This window comes from Zonotrichia leucophrys, chromosome 4A (assembly GCF_028769735.1).
Source record: "Zonotrichia leucophrys gambelii isolate GWCS_2022_RI chromosome 4A, RI_Zleu_2.0, whole genome shotgun sequence".
NCBI classification, from domain to species: Eukaryota; Metazoa; Chordata; class Aves; order Passeriformes; family Passerellidae; genus Zonotrichia; species Zonotrichia leucophrys.
The window spans coordinates 4,721,111-4,739,897 of NC_088174.1; the positions used below are offsets into that span (position 1 = coordinate 4,721,111).

General features: G+C 54.3%; 1 protein-coding gene across 4 annotated transcripts in view; it reads right to left on the reverse strand.

Moving 5' to 3' along the window:
- DLG3 (discs large MAGUK scaffold protein 3) overlaps positions 1 to 18,787 on the reverse strand; it is a 77,034-nt gene that overhangs the window by 56,056 nt on the left and 2,191 nt on the right. For 3 of the 4 annotated variants that reach the window (XM_064713202.1, XM_064713201.1, XM_064713200.1), the window contains exons 2-4: positions 17,925 to 18,056; positions 10,340 to 10,488; positions 8,660 to 8,809 (exon numbers count right to left, since the gene is read on the reverse strand). In XM_064713202.1, coding sequence (XP_064569272.1) covers positions 8,660 to 8,809; positions 10,340 to 10,488; positions 17,925 to 18,056 — 431 coding nt within the window. Of the gene's footprint in view, positions 1 to 1,193; positions 1,282 to 8,659; positions 8,810 to 10,339; positions 10,489 to 17,924; positions 18,057 to 18,787 lie in introns of those variants that run through there. The other variant, XM_064713208.1, reaches the window with a different exon arrangement.

The window sequence follows — 18,787 nt, forward strand, 5'->3', positions numbered from 1 at the left end:
CAGATGCCCAACAAATTATTCTCCTCCAGGGCAAAACCATTTTTATTCTATTAATGATCCCTGATACATTCCCCAGTTGCTGCATCCTTGCCTGTGGCAGCAATGGCACGGGAGTCTTTAATAGGCACCATTGGCTGGTTTCTGCAACTCACATCATGGACAACTAAACATCTTCCATGGTGTTCTGGGGAGGGGAGAGGAGTGATGGAGACCTGAGTAGGTCCTTCCAGCTGGGCTCAGGCTCCCTGCGTGTAAAGGAGAGCCTGGAGGCGTTATTTAATAACAGCCAGATGCAGCAGGCTGTATGGGATTCCTGACAGCCTCACAATGCCCTCAGCTGCTCTCCCCATCCCTGGCAGGGATGCTGCTGCCCTGGGCTGGGGCACTGGAGGCACGGGCTGGCTGTGGCTGCCTTGATGCATTTTCCTCCGCAGCAGGGGGAGCCTTCCTGCTGCAAGGGCACGGCAATTACAGCGCTGGGTCAATTACCCACAGCCCGTGGTGCCCACTCCTGTGTGTGCCTCATTTCCTCCAGAAAATGACAGAGCAGAGGGAAGGTTGGACACTGTGACCAGGGCACCACTTCAGCACTCCACACCAGGGTCACAGCAAAGTGTTTTGAAATATCACTGTCTTTTAGAGAATTGGTTGCTATTTTTTGGGTACTGTACCACATAGGCTTGTGCCTAGTGTGACATCACCAGAAATCCTGTTTCCCTGCATCCTTCACCAGTCCCAGGCTGTCCCTGGGTCTGGTCACATACATCAGCCTTAGTGGGAGCCAAACACACCCTGCCCGGGCTGTGCAGATCTCCTGGCTGCCTCTGCCTGAGCTGAAATGACCTTGGGGCCACAGAGCCCCACGGGCTGACTCTCAGGGCTCCTCACCAGCCCATCCCTGCAGGAACAGGCTCTCTCCTGGAGCGGGTCAACACCTGGCTCGGACAGGGAGGAAAGGGCTCAGCAGATCCGCCCAGACCAGCATCACAAACCTGCCCAGAGGGACCTTTCCCATCCAGGGCTCAGCGATGTCCCTTCCTCGATTATTCCCACCCTGCTTGTGGAACAATTAGGGGAACTCCGTGGGGAACACGCGTTCCCCCTTTCCCCATGCCAGCCCTGATCCAATCTGCCCCTTCCAGATGGAGCAAAACCCATTCCGCACCTCCCACCGCCCACGGCCAGTGACTCACAGGGATGCTGCTGCCTCATGCGGGCAGTGCTGCCCCAGAACACACTTCCCGCCGGGAAAACCTGCCCAGCCGCGGGTGACAAACCGGTGCCGGTGTCCCCTGGAGCCACGGGTGCCCGCGGTGCACGGGAGGAGCGCGCCTGGCCGGCCCGGCGTTGCCCCTTTAAGGGAGGAGGAGCCGCTGGCAAATTTGTGAATGGCTGTCCCCGCCCCCGCCGCGCGCGCCGCCCGGCCGGCCAATCAGCGCGCGTGCCGCAGGCTCGCGGCCCGCTCACGGGGCCCTCTTAAAGGCGCAGCGCCGCCACCCGCCCGTCCCCACACGGCCGCTTCGGGAGCCCCGAGGTGACCTTCAGAGTGGGATGAGGAGCCGCTGCTGAGGGCAGGCTCAGCCCTGCCTTCCTCACGAGCGACACGCCAGCAACACAAGCCCTGGAGGATGGCAGTGCTGAGGGTGATGTGCCAGCTCCCCTCACCCTGAGTGCACAGCTTGCACAGGGACGGTCAGGCCGCATGGTCCTTACACCCACACTGCCAGAGCACACGGCGGGGCTGAGCTCCCCCCAGGGCCATGGTGTGAGGGAGAGCAGGCGGCTGGGAGAGTGTTTCAGCACCCCATCATGTTCTAGGCCAGATCAGGAAGGCAGGAGCGCTCCCACAGCAGCACAGCACTAAAGCTTACGAAATCTTCCTGCAGAAACACCCCACGAGACTCAGCTGTGCAAAACCTACCCCTGCACAGAGGGGAAACAGCTGTGCAGTGTGTGCCAAGGGGAGGGAATGAACAGAGCAACAGTGGGATTGCAATAAACCCAGCTCCAGGTCTCCCCCTCCTTGCTCTCCACTGCTCCTCCCTCAGTCTGCTCTAGGCCAGGCTGTGAAATGATCTGGTCTAAAAATACCCCTTCAAGGGGGGCAGCCTGGCAGGACACTGCCGTGTTTCCTGCACACGTGCAGGTGGGGAGCTGGTGGTGAGGCTGGGCAAGCAGTGCTGGCCAGGCAGGATGGTGTCCATGCCAGTGCTCTGGGCACAGACTCTGGTGTACCTGAGCACTGCCAGCCCCTACAGCTAATTCAGGCCACAGACTGCAGGAGGCTTTGCCTCAGCCTCAATACTTGGAATAATTTTTAGGTGCAATGGCAGCAAGACTCCTACAAGGTGCTTTGTGCCTGCAGGGCTCGGGCAGGTGCTGCCCTGGGGTGAATCCTTGCTTCCTGCAACAGGGCAGGGACTGGTTTGAAATGCAGCCACTGCTGCAGCCACGCACGGTTTAACCCTCCCTGAGCAAGGCAAGAGGAGGCAGCACACAGCACCTTTCCAAGGGCTCACGCTTGGATTCACAAGAGGGATGGATGATTTCCAAACCCACGCTCATTTACTGTCCTCCCCCTGCACTTCCCCCAGCTCCTACCAATGCTGAGGATAATACATCTCTCAGCATAGCTTGATACTGATCCTCCAAATCCTAAAGACCATAAACCTTCATGAGCAGTTATCGGGGCTGCTTTATTTATAACAGTGCCAGTACTGCCTCTGCCACCAGAATCCTGATCTCTGTCCAGCCTGATGCCATTAAGATTCAGTGACGTTCCCCCAGCTCCAGCACTCCAGATAGAAAGCAGCTGGCCTGCCAGGCTCTGCCTTCAAGCTTGGTTTGTTTCTATAAAAATGGCGAGGAGAGCTCGTTTGTTTCGCAGAAATGCACCTGGGGGATCTGTCCTCACCCTCCTGAGGTGCTGGGTGACAATGTGGAGGGGTGGAGGAGAGGGTGGCACATCCCATGCTCTGGCTCCACGTTCCCTGAGCCCCTGGTGGGTCTGTGCTGCAGGAGACAGGCTCCAGCTCTTTGCTTTGGTTGCAGCAGGAATATGGTCAATCACTTGACGAGGCAGAGCAAGGAAGGAGAACCTGGTGCTGCTGTGTGGACCCTGCATCAGCACATTTGGGAAACTTGATGAGCAGAGCAGAGACCCAGCAGAGGCAGTGCAGGAGCTCACAGCTCCTGGCCAAGACACCGATGGGGCTGGCCCCTGATCAGTCCCCATGCTGCTGGAGATGCCTGTGAATGGCCTTGGTTCTTGATTTCAGAGCTGCACATGGAACTCCTGAGTGTGAATCTCAGCAGTGTGCAAGTTCTCCAGCAGCTGTGCTCCCTTGGGGACAGGCAGACACAGACACTACATGGAGGCAAAGCTGAAGCTCTGATCTGGAGGCAGGATGGATGGATGGACTCCAAGCCTGTGTGGATGGCTCTGGAGCATGGCTCTCTGTTGGACACTCCCCAGAGCCTCCCCTTCACTGCTCCCTTTCTGCCATTGCATGGGGAGAGCTGCATGCACTCACACCATCCAAATACCTTCAAAACAGCGACAATGACTTGGGTGAATGGAGACACCACATCCAGCAAGATTTTCCTATGCTGCACAGCCAGAAACACCTTGTGTCTGCAAGGATCTTCCTTTTGCTGCTGGTTTTAGACAAGAAGTCCCCAAGTAGAGTAGGAATAGGTGACCATGCATGAGATTTTGGTTTGACAGCCTGGTGGCTCTACTGACTTCTTCATCCTTTGCTGAAGATGGATGTTGAGCTGGGAGAACTGAAGTCAAAGGATGTCCATCTCTCCAGCAGGAATAGCAAGAGCCTCTAGTAAAGCTGAGGCCATTCAACCCCAAAATGTCCACTGAAGTGACAGCTCCTACTGACACAACCCTTGCTGACCCCCTCTTTGAGCAGCAGCTCCCTGGGACACAGCTGCCCAGCTGGGTGTCCCTGCTGTTCAATGTGTGGGTGTTACTACAGACACACACCCTCTGGAGTTCAGCACTTTGGCTTCTGAGCCTGCATCTGCAGTGTCAAAACACAAAATCGCTGGAGAGCATCTGAATGCCCTGAAGCAACCTCTGGGCACAAAGTGGCTCAAGTGACACTGGGCAGCAGCCTCTGGGCTGGGGGTTGCTGCTTTCTTCTCTGCTTCTCCTAAAATGAATATGCTCTTCCTTTTGCATGGGGATGCAATGGGGAGGGGAGAGTTCCTCCAGGAGCTGGTTTGTTCTGTGATCCCTTGGCTTGAGCATTAGCCATTTCCTGGGATTTTGGGGTTGCAGGACTGATGTTGATGGGCTCAGGTTGAGATAAAGCAGTGGCCTGGTGAAGTCTGGCCTGCAGCAATGGCCTCAGCTGCCTGCCCAGTCAGCCCACAGGGAGGACATGGGCTGGTGGGGACAGCAGGGCACAGGCAACCGAGCAGCCTGGCAGGGGCTTCTCGCTGGGGCTGCATTCACTGTCAGACGTTCGCCCACACCAGAGATCTGCTTCATTTCCCCGACGCTCCTCGCAACAGCAAACAGCTCCGCGGTGCTTCCCCTCTCCTGCATCTCACAGAGAAAATGGAGAGCGGTGAGAATGCAGCCAAGGCAGGGAGCAGGGAGCTCACAGCCGGCATCTCCAGCATCTGCCACATGCCCATCCCATCCTGACCCTGCGCTCCCGCCCGGCAAAGGTGCAGGCACGGGAACGCCCTTGGGTCGGGCCAAAGGCACACTGGGAAAGAGGAAAAAACACTTGAGAGAAGGACGGAGAAGCAGCCAGCCGGTCGCCACGCTGGCGGCACAGCTCGCCTTTCTCTGCCAAATGCCCCAGAGAGCTCCATGGATCTGTGTGGCACTCGAGCCGTGGGTTATGGACACACACGGATGCATCTTCTTGTGCAGCAGGGAGGGCTCCTCACACCCCGACAGGGCGTTCCTGCCGGAGCTGTGCCCTCCGTGGGACACAGGGAGGGGACCGGGGCATCTCTGGCCTCAGCCCCGCCGGGCTGGAGCGCAGACCGGCCCTGTCAGGCTCAGAGGCACTGCACACACCGCACACAGCCGGGGCAGCAGTGACCCCTGCCAGCGAGCTCTCCTGTTCACCGGGGATTGCGGGGCACGCATGGAATGCCTGTCCTCTGAGGCAGCTCCTCGCACTCTCCATCATATCAGGACCTGCTGTTGCTCCGTGTCAGCTGTCAGGCCGAGGCAGGGCAGAGCTCTGAGCTGAGGAACGCCTCGGCGGGCGGGAGGGATGCTCGGGGCCGGGAGGGATGCTCGGGCGGGCGGGAGGGATGCTCGGGCGGGCGGGAGGGATGTTCGAGGGAGGGAGGGATGCTCGGGCGGGCGGGAGGGATGCTCGGGGGAGGGAGGGATGCTCGGGCGGGCGGGAGGGATGCTCGGGGGCGGGAGGGATGCTCGGGGGAGGGAGGGATGCTCGGAGGCGGAGGCGGAGGGGCGGCCCCGCACTGGCGGTGACAGGGATGGAGTCACAGCGGCTGCGGAGCCGCGCTGGGGAGCGGAGAGGGTGGCAGGCGCAGAGCTCTGCTCATCAGCGGCATTGTTCCTCTTTCCTTTATCTTTACAGCTGGCTGCTCCCTGCACGGAGGATGAAAGCGGCGTTTGCGGAGGGCAGCAGCCTCCTCGGCAGCCTGGGAGCGCAGGGAGTGACACCGGCCACAGGAGCGTCCTCCTGAGTCTTCCCGCAGCTCATGAGCCCTGAGCAGCCCTGCTGAGGCAACCACAGGGCTCGGGAAAAGGCTGGAATGAAGGATTCGGCAAATAAAACCCCACGAGCCCCAGAACTCAGGCAGGGTTTTGCCTCTATTAGCCTCAACAGGGCTTTTTATCTGGCAAAGTCCCTTTGCTCTTGCCCCGTTGAGAGCTGAACATCCACTTTGCCACGGAGAGATGGTTTCAGCCCACCAAGCCTCAACAGGAAGCACATGTTGCTGCTGTATTTACCAGCACGTCTTCCTTTGTAGCAGCCATTTGCACGCTGCAGGGCTCTTCAGAGCACACCCATATCCTTGCCAGCAGGCAGAAATTTCCTGTTCCTGGAAGCATTTGTGTGGAGAGGCAATCTATTTGACATGCATCTTCCTGGCTGAAGCAGGTCATGGTAGCTTTTGCTCTGTTAACATTGCTGTGGAGAGCTGTGGGCAGGGGAGAGGACAAAGCCAGGGCATCGGAAAACTTATTTACATTGCTGGATGCAGTAAGGGAACTGCACTCAGTTCAGGTAGGAAAAGTCACTTCATTGTGTTGCCTTTCATCAGTGGCAGGGAGTCCACTAGAGCTCTCATTCCTGGGCTGATGGCACCAGGGTGGCAGCTGGTGCTCCCTCTGCCCTGACATTAACTATCATCAACTTATAAAAGCTTCCCTGGCTCTTCCAAATGCACGTTGCCAGCTCAGGTATTTTTGTGAAACCTGCTTTGGAAATGCCTGTGGCATAAAAAGCACACACTGAAGGCTGGAAAGCAGCAAGTCCCCATGGAGCAGGGCAGGAGCTGGCTGTGTAGGTGTTGTGCAGCCCTGGTGCTCTCCTGCATGCTGTTGCTGTTGAGAACCGATACGGGATGTGATGCTGGCAGGAGCTGAGGTGTCCTCAGAGCCTTCATGCAGGAGTGAAGGAGGAGAAACAGGGCCTGTGCTGTGGCCCAGCAGCACAGCCTGCCCCAGTCTCCTGGGGAACTGCTGGAAATGCTTCCCTCTGTCAGGGCCAGGCCTGTATTCAGCAGTGAAGGTGACATCCTGGGAAAGGCTCACCACTGTGATGAAGAACTCTGCATCCCAGCACAGGGGCTGCTGCAGAGCAGCTCTGCTCGAGCCTGCAGCTCTCCAGCACTGCTTGGCTCCAATTTGCAGGAAAGCTGCTGGGTTTCTGCAGAAAGCCAAGTTTCAGGCAGGACTACAGGCATGGCAATACCTGGCACTGAACACTACCATCCACTCAGCTTTTCACCTCCAGCTCCCTGCTCTGCCTGCAGCCATGCTGTGAAATGACCATCCTCTGGGATGGAGGAGGTTGCAGATGAGAGCCCTGCCAGAGCACAGAGCTCCCAGAGTCCCAGTCTGCCCACCCACTGTTCCTCCATCTCAGGGCAGTGACCCCCTGCTCAGGGTTGGCAGCTGCAGCCCCTGCACATGGGTGACCCCTAAAGCTCCAGCACCTGGCACCAAGGACTGGCCCCATGCTGCCACAGGCTAGGAAAGAAGGAGGCTGGAAAGAATGACAGGAATTATTTCAGGTCTGGAACAACCTGCCTCAACAGCAAGTGAGTGAAGAAGCCAATCTGTTTAGTTTATCTAAGGGAAAGTTAAGAGGGAACTTAGATGCATCTATAAATACCTACATGTTGGGAACATTCTGATTGCCAAGGTCCTTCATCCTAGCAAACAAAGGCAGCAAAATTTCCTTGCTGCTGGGAGCTAAACCAAGAGAAATACAGGCTAACAGTAAAATACAGATTTTTAATGTGAAGGATAAATAATCATCAGGCCAGCCAGGCCAGGGACAGAGCAGATTCCCCATTGCATGAAGCCTTACAATCCAAACTACATGTCTGCTGCTAAAGGAGACATTGCAACTCAGCCAGACATTTGGGGCTGAATGCAAGAGCTGCTGTACTTCATGGCCTAGGACAGTTAGGAAAATCCCTTAAAATCACAACAGAATCTGTTCCAAATTGCTTAGGCTCTCACCCCCTCATGGGTTTTGCCCTGTGATTCCCCTGTGGTGGTGTTTCCCACCCACTGGCAAATGGAAATCAGCAGCCAAGCTCATCTTCTTGTCATATCCAGAAAACCACTGTCTCGCCCTTCAAAAACTGCTAAAGATATGGTGAATGATTGAAAATGCAGAGAGAAACAAGAGAAAAGGAGAAATTAAACAGTAAGAGAAAAAAATGGGGTGTTACCCATTTTATTGCAGTCCAGAAAAAGAAGGGAAACATTTAAAAAAGGACAGAAGAGAGGCAGTGCAATTTTTGTATTTAAAATACTTTGGAAGAATACTTAGACTTAGCAAACAAGCATTATTTCAAACTTTGCCAAGAAAAACAACATTTTCATATAATTTTAAATCTGTGGTGAGCTCCATTCTTCCTGGCCACTTCATCCTTCCCAAAAGTGCATTTTGCCCTTCACTCATCCCTAAAACTCCCCTCAAATGCGTAGCCCAAAGGATTTTCTTGCACCAGGTGGAGGCTGAGCTTTACGATGCACATCCAAACAAATGGTGTTTCCAAGTAAATAAGACAGCAGAGAAAAGCTCCCGGGAAGCTGAGGAACGGACCTGCCATTTAAGAGCTCGGAGAAGAAAATATGGAAATCTGCAACGTGGGAGCGTGCCAGCGCCGGGGGCGAGAGGGACGGGCCTGGGAGGATTTCCAGCTCCGGCAGCCTCGTTATTCCTGCGCCACATCCACCTGCCCTCCCAGCCCTCAGGGCTCACACCACGGCTAAGGCAAGGGGATGATTTCAGCGCTGTCCAGCCCCTGGCACAAGTGACTGCTCCATTTTCTGGTGAGGGCATCAGCAGGACAGCCAGGAGGACACCCTGGCAGCCCCAGGGGAGGGACCGAGAGCGCGCGGCTTCGCGCTGTGCCCTCAGTGCCAGGCAGGGCGGGAGGCGGCGTGGGGCGCACGGAGGCTCACCTGGGGCAGGGTGCTGTGAGAGCTGAGCACCAGGCTGCACACACTGGCTGGTGCCTCTGTCCGCCGTGCTGTCACCCTGACCAGCCGTGGCGCTGTCCCCGCAGCGCTGTCCCCCGCAGTGAGCCTCTGCTCACGGTCCCAGGAGCAGCCCTGAAACGAGACAAAGTGGGGGAACACGTGGGTAGGGCAGAGCAGCTGCCTCCAGGCTCTGCTCTGCTGCTGGAAGGGCCAAAAGGAGCTTTTCCCCATGGTGCCTTTGGTGGGCATCCCCATCTCATGTCAGCCTGCCTGGCTGGGTCACTGCAAGCAGCGGTGGAGGTTTGCTGGCCCCAGACACTGGGACTGTGCCATTGCTGGGTTGCATTTCACGTTTCAGCAACACAAGACACCTCAAACACATTTTTTTAGGGAAAGAAGGAGGGATTGGATGGTGTCAGTGCCAGGAAGCCCTGCGACTGCAAGCTTTTTTCATCCCCCTTTACAGACAAAGCACAGTGGAAGGAGCAGGGGCACTGCTCACACCAGCTGTGCAAGGCCCACAGTTGCTTCCCTGCTTGTTTCCACATTGATTTTTCAATGCCCTTGTTCAATCTTGGGGATTCACAGACTGGCCTGGCCACAGAGACTGGTGGCTGTTGACAGCAGAGTTCACTGTTGGGTGGATCAAGGCTGCAGGACACCCAAAAAAACCAAAGTAGGATCCCACTGCTTATGGCATAACAGCACTAAAAATTTGTTCTTAAACACATACTGGAGTTGCAGGTTTCACTTTAACTAGAGGGACTGGCAATGTGAAGGGGGTCAAGAAATAATGGGACTAAAGTGGCTCCTGAGTCAGAGGAACTCAAATATCTCCTGCAGTGATTGTGGGCTGTTTTGTCCTCCTTGTTCTTGATGCCCAAACTTCTTTAAAGTGTTCTTCCTTAGATGATATCATTCAGCTCCATCTTCCCTGTGTGACACTTAAATTTGGAGTACCCCAGGTATATGATGGGAAGCCAGTTCAATCTCTGAGGCAGAAAATGGTGTTTATCTGATAAGGATATTTCACTGAAAGGAGGAATCCCTGAATTTTTGCATTTCTGCACAAGTGTTTCCCTAGATTAGGGGGATCAGTGAGTAGGGGATGGAGACAGTAAGTGGGGGATGGAAAGAAGCCCTGCAAAGACATGAGGCAATTTTATTTACCTTGGTGCCTTTGAGATAACTGAGACCCTACTGCTCAATTCCTGCCTCTCCACCTGGTGCTCTATCTTTTAAAATGCTGTTGAAAATTGAGGAGAATGCAAATAAGAGAGACACAAGTTATCTGAAAGCTAGAGAAAAAATCCTGAAAAGGGAAACTTGAAAGACTCAACCTACTTCACTTATCAAAAGTGGCTGGATCAGAGAGCTGAAACGCCTCCATGGGAGACAGTGTCAGACAGGAGCAAATAATCCAGCTGCAACTGCCGAGCAGGAGCCAGAGCTGGAGCTGTTCACATTATGAGTAATTCAATTAACACTTGTGAACCAGAGAGGTTGCCTCATTAATGAGACAAGCTATCACAGAGAATGTGGGAACAGCCTGGATGTGAGCTGGGCAGGGGTGGTGGCCAGTAGCCCCTGTGCCCCTTGAGTCCCTCTCAGCACAGGAGTGTGCAGGGTCTGGCCCTGCAGCACCTCGAGGGTGGCTCTTACCTCAGGCAGGGTTTGGGGCTCTCTGGGTGTGACTGTGGAGCTGGGCTCGCTGTCCCCAAGCTGTTCCCTGGCTGTGCCATGATGTGAATCCAGGCTCGGAGACTGCTCGGGTGCAGAGCGCAGCGTGAAATCGTAGAATTCATGGATATCTGCAAAACAGCAGGAGGAACAGCCTCAGGACCAGGGGGCAGCCTGATGCCTGACAGCAGCCTCTGTGGGGTGCAGCACCTATGACCTCCACTCTGCCCCCAGGCTCTGAGCCCTCTGGGAGAGGCTGGCACCCTGGGACAGGGCTCTGCTAGCCCCCTGTGCTTGCTGTGTTGCTCACCCCTCACCCTGTGCAAGGCAGGAGGTGTACTGATGTGCCTGGCTCACTGTGCAGTGCCCATGGCTCTGGAAGGCATAAGGAATGTCCACGGAGCAGTCCACAGGGACTAAGAGCAAACCCTGCTCAGCAGCATCAATCCAACACCCAGCCCATCCTGCTCTCCTCCAGGCTGTGCCAGCCCCAGGCATGGTCCCTGTCCCTGCTGCTCTGACACGCCGCCTGCACCAGGCAGCCCCTGCCTGCCCTGACTCTGATGGGCTATTCCCTCCCCCAGCCTGTGGAGGGGCTCCTTCCCAGAGGACAGGCAGAGAAGCCACAGGGCACTCAGTGTACAAGCTCTAAAGCTGATGAGTACAGCTCTGTTAGCCCCAGCTCCCTCCCTGGTATCTTACCTCTTCCACCTGCACACTGCCACAACAGATATGAGCCCACAACTCTCATTCTGGGCTCCAAGGACCTGAGTCTGCTGCTGTAAACCACAGTAGCTCTAAAGAGAGGCATGAAATGGGGTAAGCCAGCCCTCACTGCTCCAGAGATACTTACGGGGTGAGACTGGGACCTGAGAGCAGGTAAAGCTCCAGAGATGGGAGCCCAGCCCCTCTCCTAGCCCAGCCAGGAGGATTTTACCCTCTCCAGGTCACACACAGAGGATTCCAGGGAGCAGAAGGGCTGCAGTGGGCTCTGCTCCTCCCTAAGGAAACTCCCACTGCTGCACACTCAGGCACTGCTGGCCCCTGGCAGCTCCCAGTTATCTCCAGAGCCAGCACCTCCACAGTGGTCAACATATCCACTGCAGAAGTGTTTAATTTCAAAAAGGAAACTACATCAAAAGTGAGAACCTGTTTTTATGAAGAAACTGAAAGGGGTAACAAAAACTTGTGGGAGGCTCTGAGCCTATTTAGAGAGACCCACTGGGACATCAGAACAGACATGGAGTGTCTGGCTGGAGGATACTGTAAAGGCAAAAGGGAGGAAAGCAAGGCTTGACTGCAGAGGAAAAGAGGCTATTGAAAATGAGAAGACATTCATCTAAACTGCTGAAGCTGCATCTAAATGAGAAAACCAGAATGGATGGTAAATGCTGTCAGGTTAAAGGTAAAGCTCCAAGAGGTCAGCCAAAAGAGTTTGGTAAACGCCTTCCAAAAGCCATAAAAAAAAGTCATAAATCCCTTCAAGCACCTGGGAAACAGGAAGCCTGGCAGAGCCTGCAGGGCCAAAAAGTCAAGGCAGCATAAATGAGCACTTGAAGCAGGAAAAGACACAGCAGGAACCTGAGATTATTTTCTGTACCTGCATCTGCTGTGGAGGAAGCTGGAGAGCCCCACTTCTGTGAGTGACTCCAGGGGCAAGCTGTGGCTCTGAGCTTGAGGGGGATGTGGCCACTGCCATGGCACTCCCTGGGAGCTCAGGGATGAAGCACCTGCACTTGCCCTCCAGTCTGTGATTTCTCACCTGAAACTTTGCCACAGCCTGGCATCACGAGGTATTAAACACCCACATCACAGAGATTTCAACAGGAAATCTGGTGAGCACTGGCAGTGCAAGCAGGGACACGCTGGCCACTGCCTGAGGCTGGTCCCTGGCTGCAGCAGGATGCTCTCCCTAAGCAGGGACACAGCTGCAAATTTGTCTCACAGGTTCATCAGTGAAGGCCTGAGAGTGGAGGGTCTGCTGAGCAGGGATAAGATCAAGTGAGAAGGGTCTGCTGTTCTTAGTGCTGAAAAATACTGAGACCAGCTTGACCAAACTGTCAGACCCCACCACGAGGACAGGCAGGACATGGAGCAGGGAGCAGCCAGAATGTGCCCTCTGATATGGAAGTGAGAGTCAGGAGTGGTGAGAAGAAGAAATGAAAGAGCTGCTCGCACCTTTTTAGCACAAAGCATACTTTGCTGACTAATAATCTAAAAAATGCACATGACTGACAGTCAATCACTTTATGCTATAAAAGGCCAGTCACACTTTTGCACAGTGAGAGCTTCCATCATACCTCCCTGAGGTGTGTGAAGATCCTTCCCTTGGGTGGGGACACCCCTGGAGGTCACTCCTCGAGGCTGAGTCAGAGATTTGCCCTTGGTCTTTGGTGTGGGTGAGTGACATCAATCTCTACTTAGTAGTTGTTTAGCTTGCTTAAATATAATTGTTTTAATATTGCTTCAAAACAGTGCACTACAGTAGTAGTTATAGCTATTAATGTTGTTTAGTAAATAATTCTGATTAAGTTCTTTTTTTTTCTCTAATCCTTATCACTATAGTAATACATTTAAACAAATAATTTGATATATTTATTTAAATACATTAGGATTATCATCCTTAATCCTGTGGGACAAAGTTGTATAAAGGTTCAATTACACCTGTATAATCCTTTAGACATACATCATTGACAAAGTCTGGGGCTAAATTGGATCCAGCTGCGCCCAGGCTCCTCTCTGAGGATGAGTTTAGAAAGGAAGGGTGTCCTTTCTTCACCTCATGACTCAACAGGAGGGCTTTATAATAAACTTTGTCTGGAGCTACCACTCTGCAGAGCAGAGCAGGGCTGCACACCCAGGCACAACTCCCCATCCTCTCTCCCAGTGTTTAACCATGTGCCCAAGCACTGCAGCAGCACATCCCTGATACAGGTGGGACAAGAGCAGCTTCAACCCCATCTTGCAGCTCCCAGGGGCTGCCTGTTCTGTGAGCTCCCAGCTGTAGGGGCAAAGCTGATATAAATCTCAGCTGCAGGCAGAGCAGCTGGGTGCCCAAGGGCAGCCCAGCCAGGCTCTGTGGCTGCCCCATGCCACTGCCTGGCATCAGTGCCACCTTTGGAGCTGCTGTTTTGTGCTGCCAGGCTTTGTCCTGTGCCCTGGGAGACAGCTGACAACGATGGGAGGAGTGGGAGTCCCCAGATGTACCCACCACACCTGGGGCACCCCTTCTACAGCCCCCAGGCTGCCCCTGAAACCCTCCCAAACCAGACACGAGGCTGCAGCAAGCCCTCACTTCACAGCCAGAGACACTGGACTTTGTTTTCGTGCTAAAACATCTCTCCCTCTGGTTATAAAAATAATAATTGCGTAACAGGATAGCAGCAGCTTCTGGCTGCACGGATTACACTGGGAACACACAAAACTTTGCAAGAATGAAAACAGGATTTGAACAGCCCCATTGTGGGGGTGTGCTGCTGCTGGCACCCCTGTTTGTCACCCATCTGCTGCAGGAACACAGCCTGGGGCAGCCCAGCTGGCAAGGAGCCTGAAGGGCAGGAAACTTGTCCCCTGAAGCAGCCACTCTCCACCTCCAAAACCCTCAGCCCAGTTTAGGCGCTTGCCAGAAGAGAGAATTGTTGCTGGCACCGGGGATTAGAGGAGTTTCAGGATTGGTGGACAGGGTTCAGGCAGCAAAGGACAGAAGTACATTTTAGGACACATGCATAGCATTAAGATAATATAAATATATGCTGGTTTCTCTCATTTCTTATGAGCATCACAAATAAGTCTGCCTCACTGTGCACTTTAAGAGCAGCACTACCTGAAAAGCCTCCATAAGAGGACGTTGTAGTAGCAAAAGATGAAGCTGCATGTTCTGTCTCACAGCCCAGTTTCTGTCTGATGACATGTAAATCCATTCTGGATCTAATAAGGAAATGTAACTCAAGATTTACAGAGTTTATAATTTTTGGAACAAATTTTTCCTGGGGTTAACACATCAAATAAATGTCATTAAATATTTCTACAGCACCAGCATTTATGCACTAAAGCCTTGCCCTTGTGCCAGCCAGCACATGCACTTCTAGAAAATGCCATTTCTTCCCCAATGTGTGCAGTGTCACCAGCTGCAGCACCACAGATTACCCCAAGCAGAAAGCCCAGCCTTGCAGCAGACCCATTGCCATTCACACCCATGGCTGCCACAGCAGATCTTTTCCAAGCCAGCTGCAAGTTTCCATCCTTGCTATGGGCCAATCTGCAAGAGGAGGAGTCCTCAGGGCTGGGCAGCCTCCAGATTCCTCCAGTTTTCCACGCTGGCTCCTGCAGCCACCCGGTGAAGCCATTACACCATCCCCAGCTGTGCTATTGGCAGGCAGGTCTTGCTGGGGTTTTGCACCCAGGGAAGCACTGCCTGCCCCTCCCGCCTTCACCACATCAGGATGCTCATGAGGAAACTTTTGCGGGGTGAAAAGAGCTGCAGGGGAGGATTGGGAGCCCAAGCAGCTGACAGGACCTACAGAGATCTGCACTGGCCAATGCTCAGGCACAGGAGAGCAGCTGAGTCCCAGAGGATTTTTGGGAGGAGCTGCTGGCAGCTGGGACAGCTGGACTCACACAAACCCTGCCTGTCCAGCTTCTCCCACTGCACAGGGCACAACAGCCCCTTTCAGCCTCTGGGAAGGAAAGGTCAGGGAGCTGCTTTTGTGTGCAAGCCCCATCCTCCCCACCACACAAGAGACCAAGCACCTCCCTGAGGGGCTCCACGGAGCCAAGGGAAAGCGGGGTCACCATCGCCCCAGCCCAGGCTCCTGGAGCACCCCTGTGCTGGGCTGTTTCCTTGCAAGTCACGCACTTGGCTCCACAGCCTCAGACACGGAGAGAGGGGCCAGCAGAAGGGAGCCAGCACAGCCTGTTTTCCCTCTGCACAGCCAAGGAATTTCTTTTGTGCTGAGCAGGGTTTGGCACATTCCAGCAGAGCAGCTCCCGCAGCGCGGGCCGTGCCGAGCCAGCCGTGGCACCGCCGGGACAGGAGCTGTCCTGGCACGGGCAGTGTGCCCCCGGCACAGGCAGAGCCAGGGACAGGGAGGTGGCCACAGGGATTTAAAGGGCTGGGCCGTGATCAGAGGAGTCTGGCAGAACGTGGTGCATGTGCAGAGCAGTGCTGGGTATGATCACAGCGACTGACCAATCTGGCACAACACTGATGCATCCAGGACACAACAGAGACTGGGACTTCTGGACACCCCAAACCAGCTTATTCTTAAAAAAAAAAAGCATACAGAAAGTCATAAACCTGGCATTTTTCACGTGGAGTAACTTGGCAAACTCCATGATGTTTGGCACTGCTGGTAGCTCTACTATGGCCTGATGCATGTTGATGTTCTAACTCCAATCAGTCAGTGTGTGCTCCAGGAGAGCATTACCTGCAGGAGCAGGCAGCCTGAGCACAGGGATGGACCATGCTCACACATTCATCTTCCCCAGGGGCTGAAAACAGCAGGGCTGTGCTGCTGAAAGGCTGCAAGAGGAGGGAGCTGTGCAGCTAAAGCCTCTCCATAGCCAGAAGCTTCTGGCATGGCATGGGGCAGTGAGATGGGAGCTCTGCACTGAGCAGTGTCTGTCTCTCCTGCAAATCCTCCTCCCACACCGAGCCAGCCCTGTGACTCGGAGCAGACTTCAGACAGAGACACAGTGGCCCACTGGGAAAAGGAGGGGTGAAAATAAAAATGAAAATAGAAATGTTCCATCATCCTTGCAGTGCTGTTACTGTGCTCCAGTGGGTTCAGACCATGGACACGAGGCAACCCAGTGTGAGCCAGCTGTGAGTGGCCACAGCAAGCACACAGCCAGACACAATGTCCATGCTGGGACAGAGACATTCTCAAACCCACACTCCAAGGGGAAGCAGGGGGAGGGAGCTGAGGGGGGGGGGGCGGAAGTAATTAATGCAAATTCCTAGTTTAGGTAAACACATCTAGAGAAAGGCTCGCTCTGGCACGGGGAATTAATATCCTGTTAAACCAGTTGAAAAGGTCACCAGTAAACAAGAGACACTCCCAACACTCCCTCGTGCCAGGGCTGATAGGACACCAAGACAAACGGCTGAGAGCAGGGAGCAGGGACGCTGCAGCATCCGCCTGCCAGCCTGCAGCTGCAGCCAGCTCGTGTTCTCTGCAGCCACTCTCTCTCCACAGCACTCCTGCACTAACAGCAGCACCCTGCGCCTTGGGAAAGCTGCTTTGCTGCCTTCACACAGCCCCAGGGAGGACTGGCCAGCATATGAAAGCAGCCAGGGGTGTTGGGCTAATGTCAGGTTGGTCAAGGTCACAGCCCTGCTGGGGATCCCTGCCTCCAGGCTGGGGATCATTTAGAGAGCAGGTTGTATAAGTTGAGAGATAAGAAACGAGATGTACACTGGGTCCATCAGTATGGGGCCCACCTGTCCTGGGGAGTGCACCCTTGGCACATGCCTGTGCTGCTGCTGGCACAGACATTCCAGCACAAGACCTTTAAAAGGACATGCTGGGACTGACTGGAAGTCTCCAGGTGATGCTCCAACAGCAATTGAGAAAAAAGGATGGAATAAAATTACTCAGGACACAGCATTCAACTTCATTTTCAATGGAAAACCTGAAGCACAGAGGAGCTGCTGGCAACTCATCTCTGCAGGCACAGAAGTGGAACTCAGACTACAGAGGTGTGAAGAAAAGGTGAGAGCTGCCAAGAGAACAGCGAGGGGGAGCACCAGGGCTGAGACAGCCTTGGGTCAAAATGCACTGAGAGTGAGCCACAGAGCACATGGGGCCTGGGCCTTCTTCTAAGAGTGCAGAGCCTCTGGGGAGCTTTCTCTTCCACCCCACCAGGGAAACTCAGCTTCTTTCCCAGGAGATCCAGGAACAGAAACCACCAGGGCTGCATACATTTCCCAAGACTCACAGTGACCAGAACTTAAGGAGAATAGCAAGATAGCTGTATTGCACAGAGAAGTTGCTTAGTCCAGAAAAACTTTAGCTGCATTTGTCTCAATCCGCATGGAGGGCTTTATACAGTGCTCAAAATGCCATTTTCCGGTGTCCAGCCCCAAGATAAGCCTGGCTGTTAAGTCGTGTGTGAAATGGAACTGCTGGAACAGTGTGTTTCTCACAAGTGCTGGTGGGTCTAAGCACAAGAAAGGACAGAATGCCCCAATGGAGCTTGGGTACATGCAGGTTCTCTCTTAAAGAGAGAAAAATCCAGTTTTCCTTCCTGGACACACCTGGGCTGCACTGCACAGAGAGCGCTTACAACAGGGCAGGATCCCTTAGCAGGTGCTGGGTAGAACAGGCATGGCCTGATTGAGAAGGTGTTACCCCTTGTCCTCAGTAGACTGAGGAATGCTGTTCTCTACAAACACCCAGTGATTGCAGCCCTGCTATCTCCTGCCTAAGCCCTGGAGGGGAAAGACAGCCCAGCTCCCTAGCACTGCATGCCACGTGTTTCCACAGAATGCACTGGCATGGGATCAGGCTCCCAGGAAACCCCACTAAACACAAGGACTGCAAGGGACTGCAAGGCAGGGGCTTACCCAGCAGAGCCTGGAAGAGTTCACTTTGGAAGATGTGCGAAACTTTTCCAATGGAGGCTTTTAACTCCTGCTCCTCCGGGGACCGCAGAGTGCTTTGGTATCTGGTCAGAATTTCCACTGCCCGTTCAGTGTCTGCAGAGATGACACAGGAGTAACAAGGCATTAACATTTTGGGATGCTATAGGAAGGCTCGAGTGCAGCCTGGGATAATGCCTCAAGCTGCCTTCCAGTCTGGATTTTAAAAAGTCAGCCACAAAAGCAGCCTTCCTTACACACACCTGGGAAAGCCAACCCTGCTGAGAGCCACTGACGGCCCACAGCAGAGACCTGGACAGGAGGAGAGGCAGTTCTGCCACCAACCCTGAAAATCAGGGACTAAAATCAGATTAACTCTGAACCCTGTGGCACTGGGCAGGCTGAACACCTCTGCCACCTCCCAGGCACAGAAGCTGTTGAGGAGCTGGACACATTCTGGTTGCACAGGGCTATGAATACTACTGCAGGAGCTGCAGCCTCCCACATAGGGCCAGATGGCTGCAGCAAAACTGAGCGTAGGCCCATTCACGTAGTGCAAACAGCTCAGCTACAGGAGTGGCAAAACTTGGGTTGCTACAGGGTGAAGCACAAGACGCAGCAAGCAGCCGTGGGGCAGCAGGAGACAAGTGGGACAGGAACACGATGCCTTGGGTCAGAGGAGATGCTGGTGAGGAAGGGAGCTGGAGCTGGAGGCTGCCATGAAGCAACGTTTTGGTTAATGACTGGGCTAGACATAGCTATGAGAAAAGCCTGGACCTAAAATAGTGGAGCTGTGATCTCCCTGCCTAGACACCTCCACACTTCTCTGGGCAGACAGCCAGAGCTGC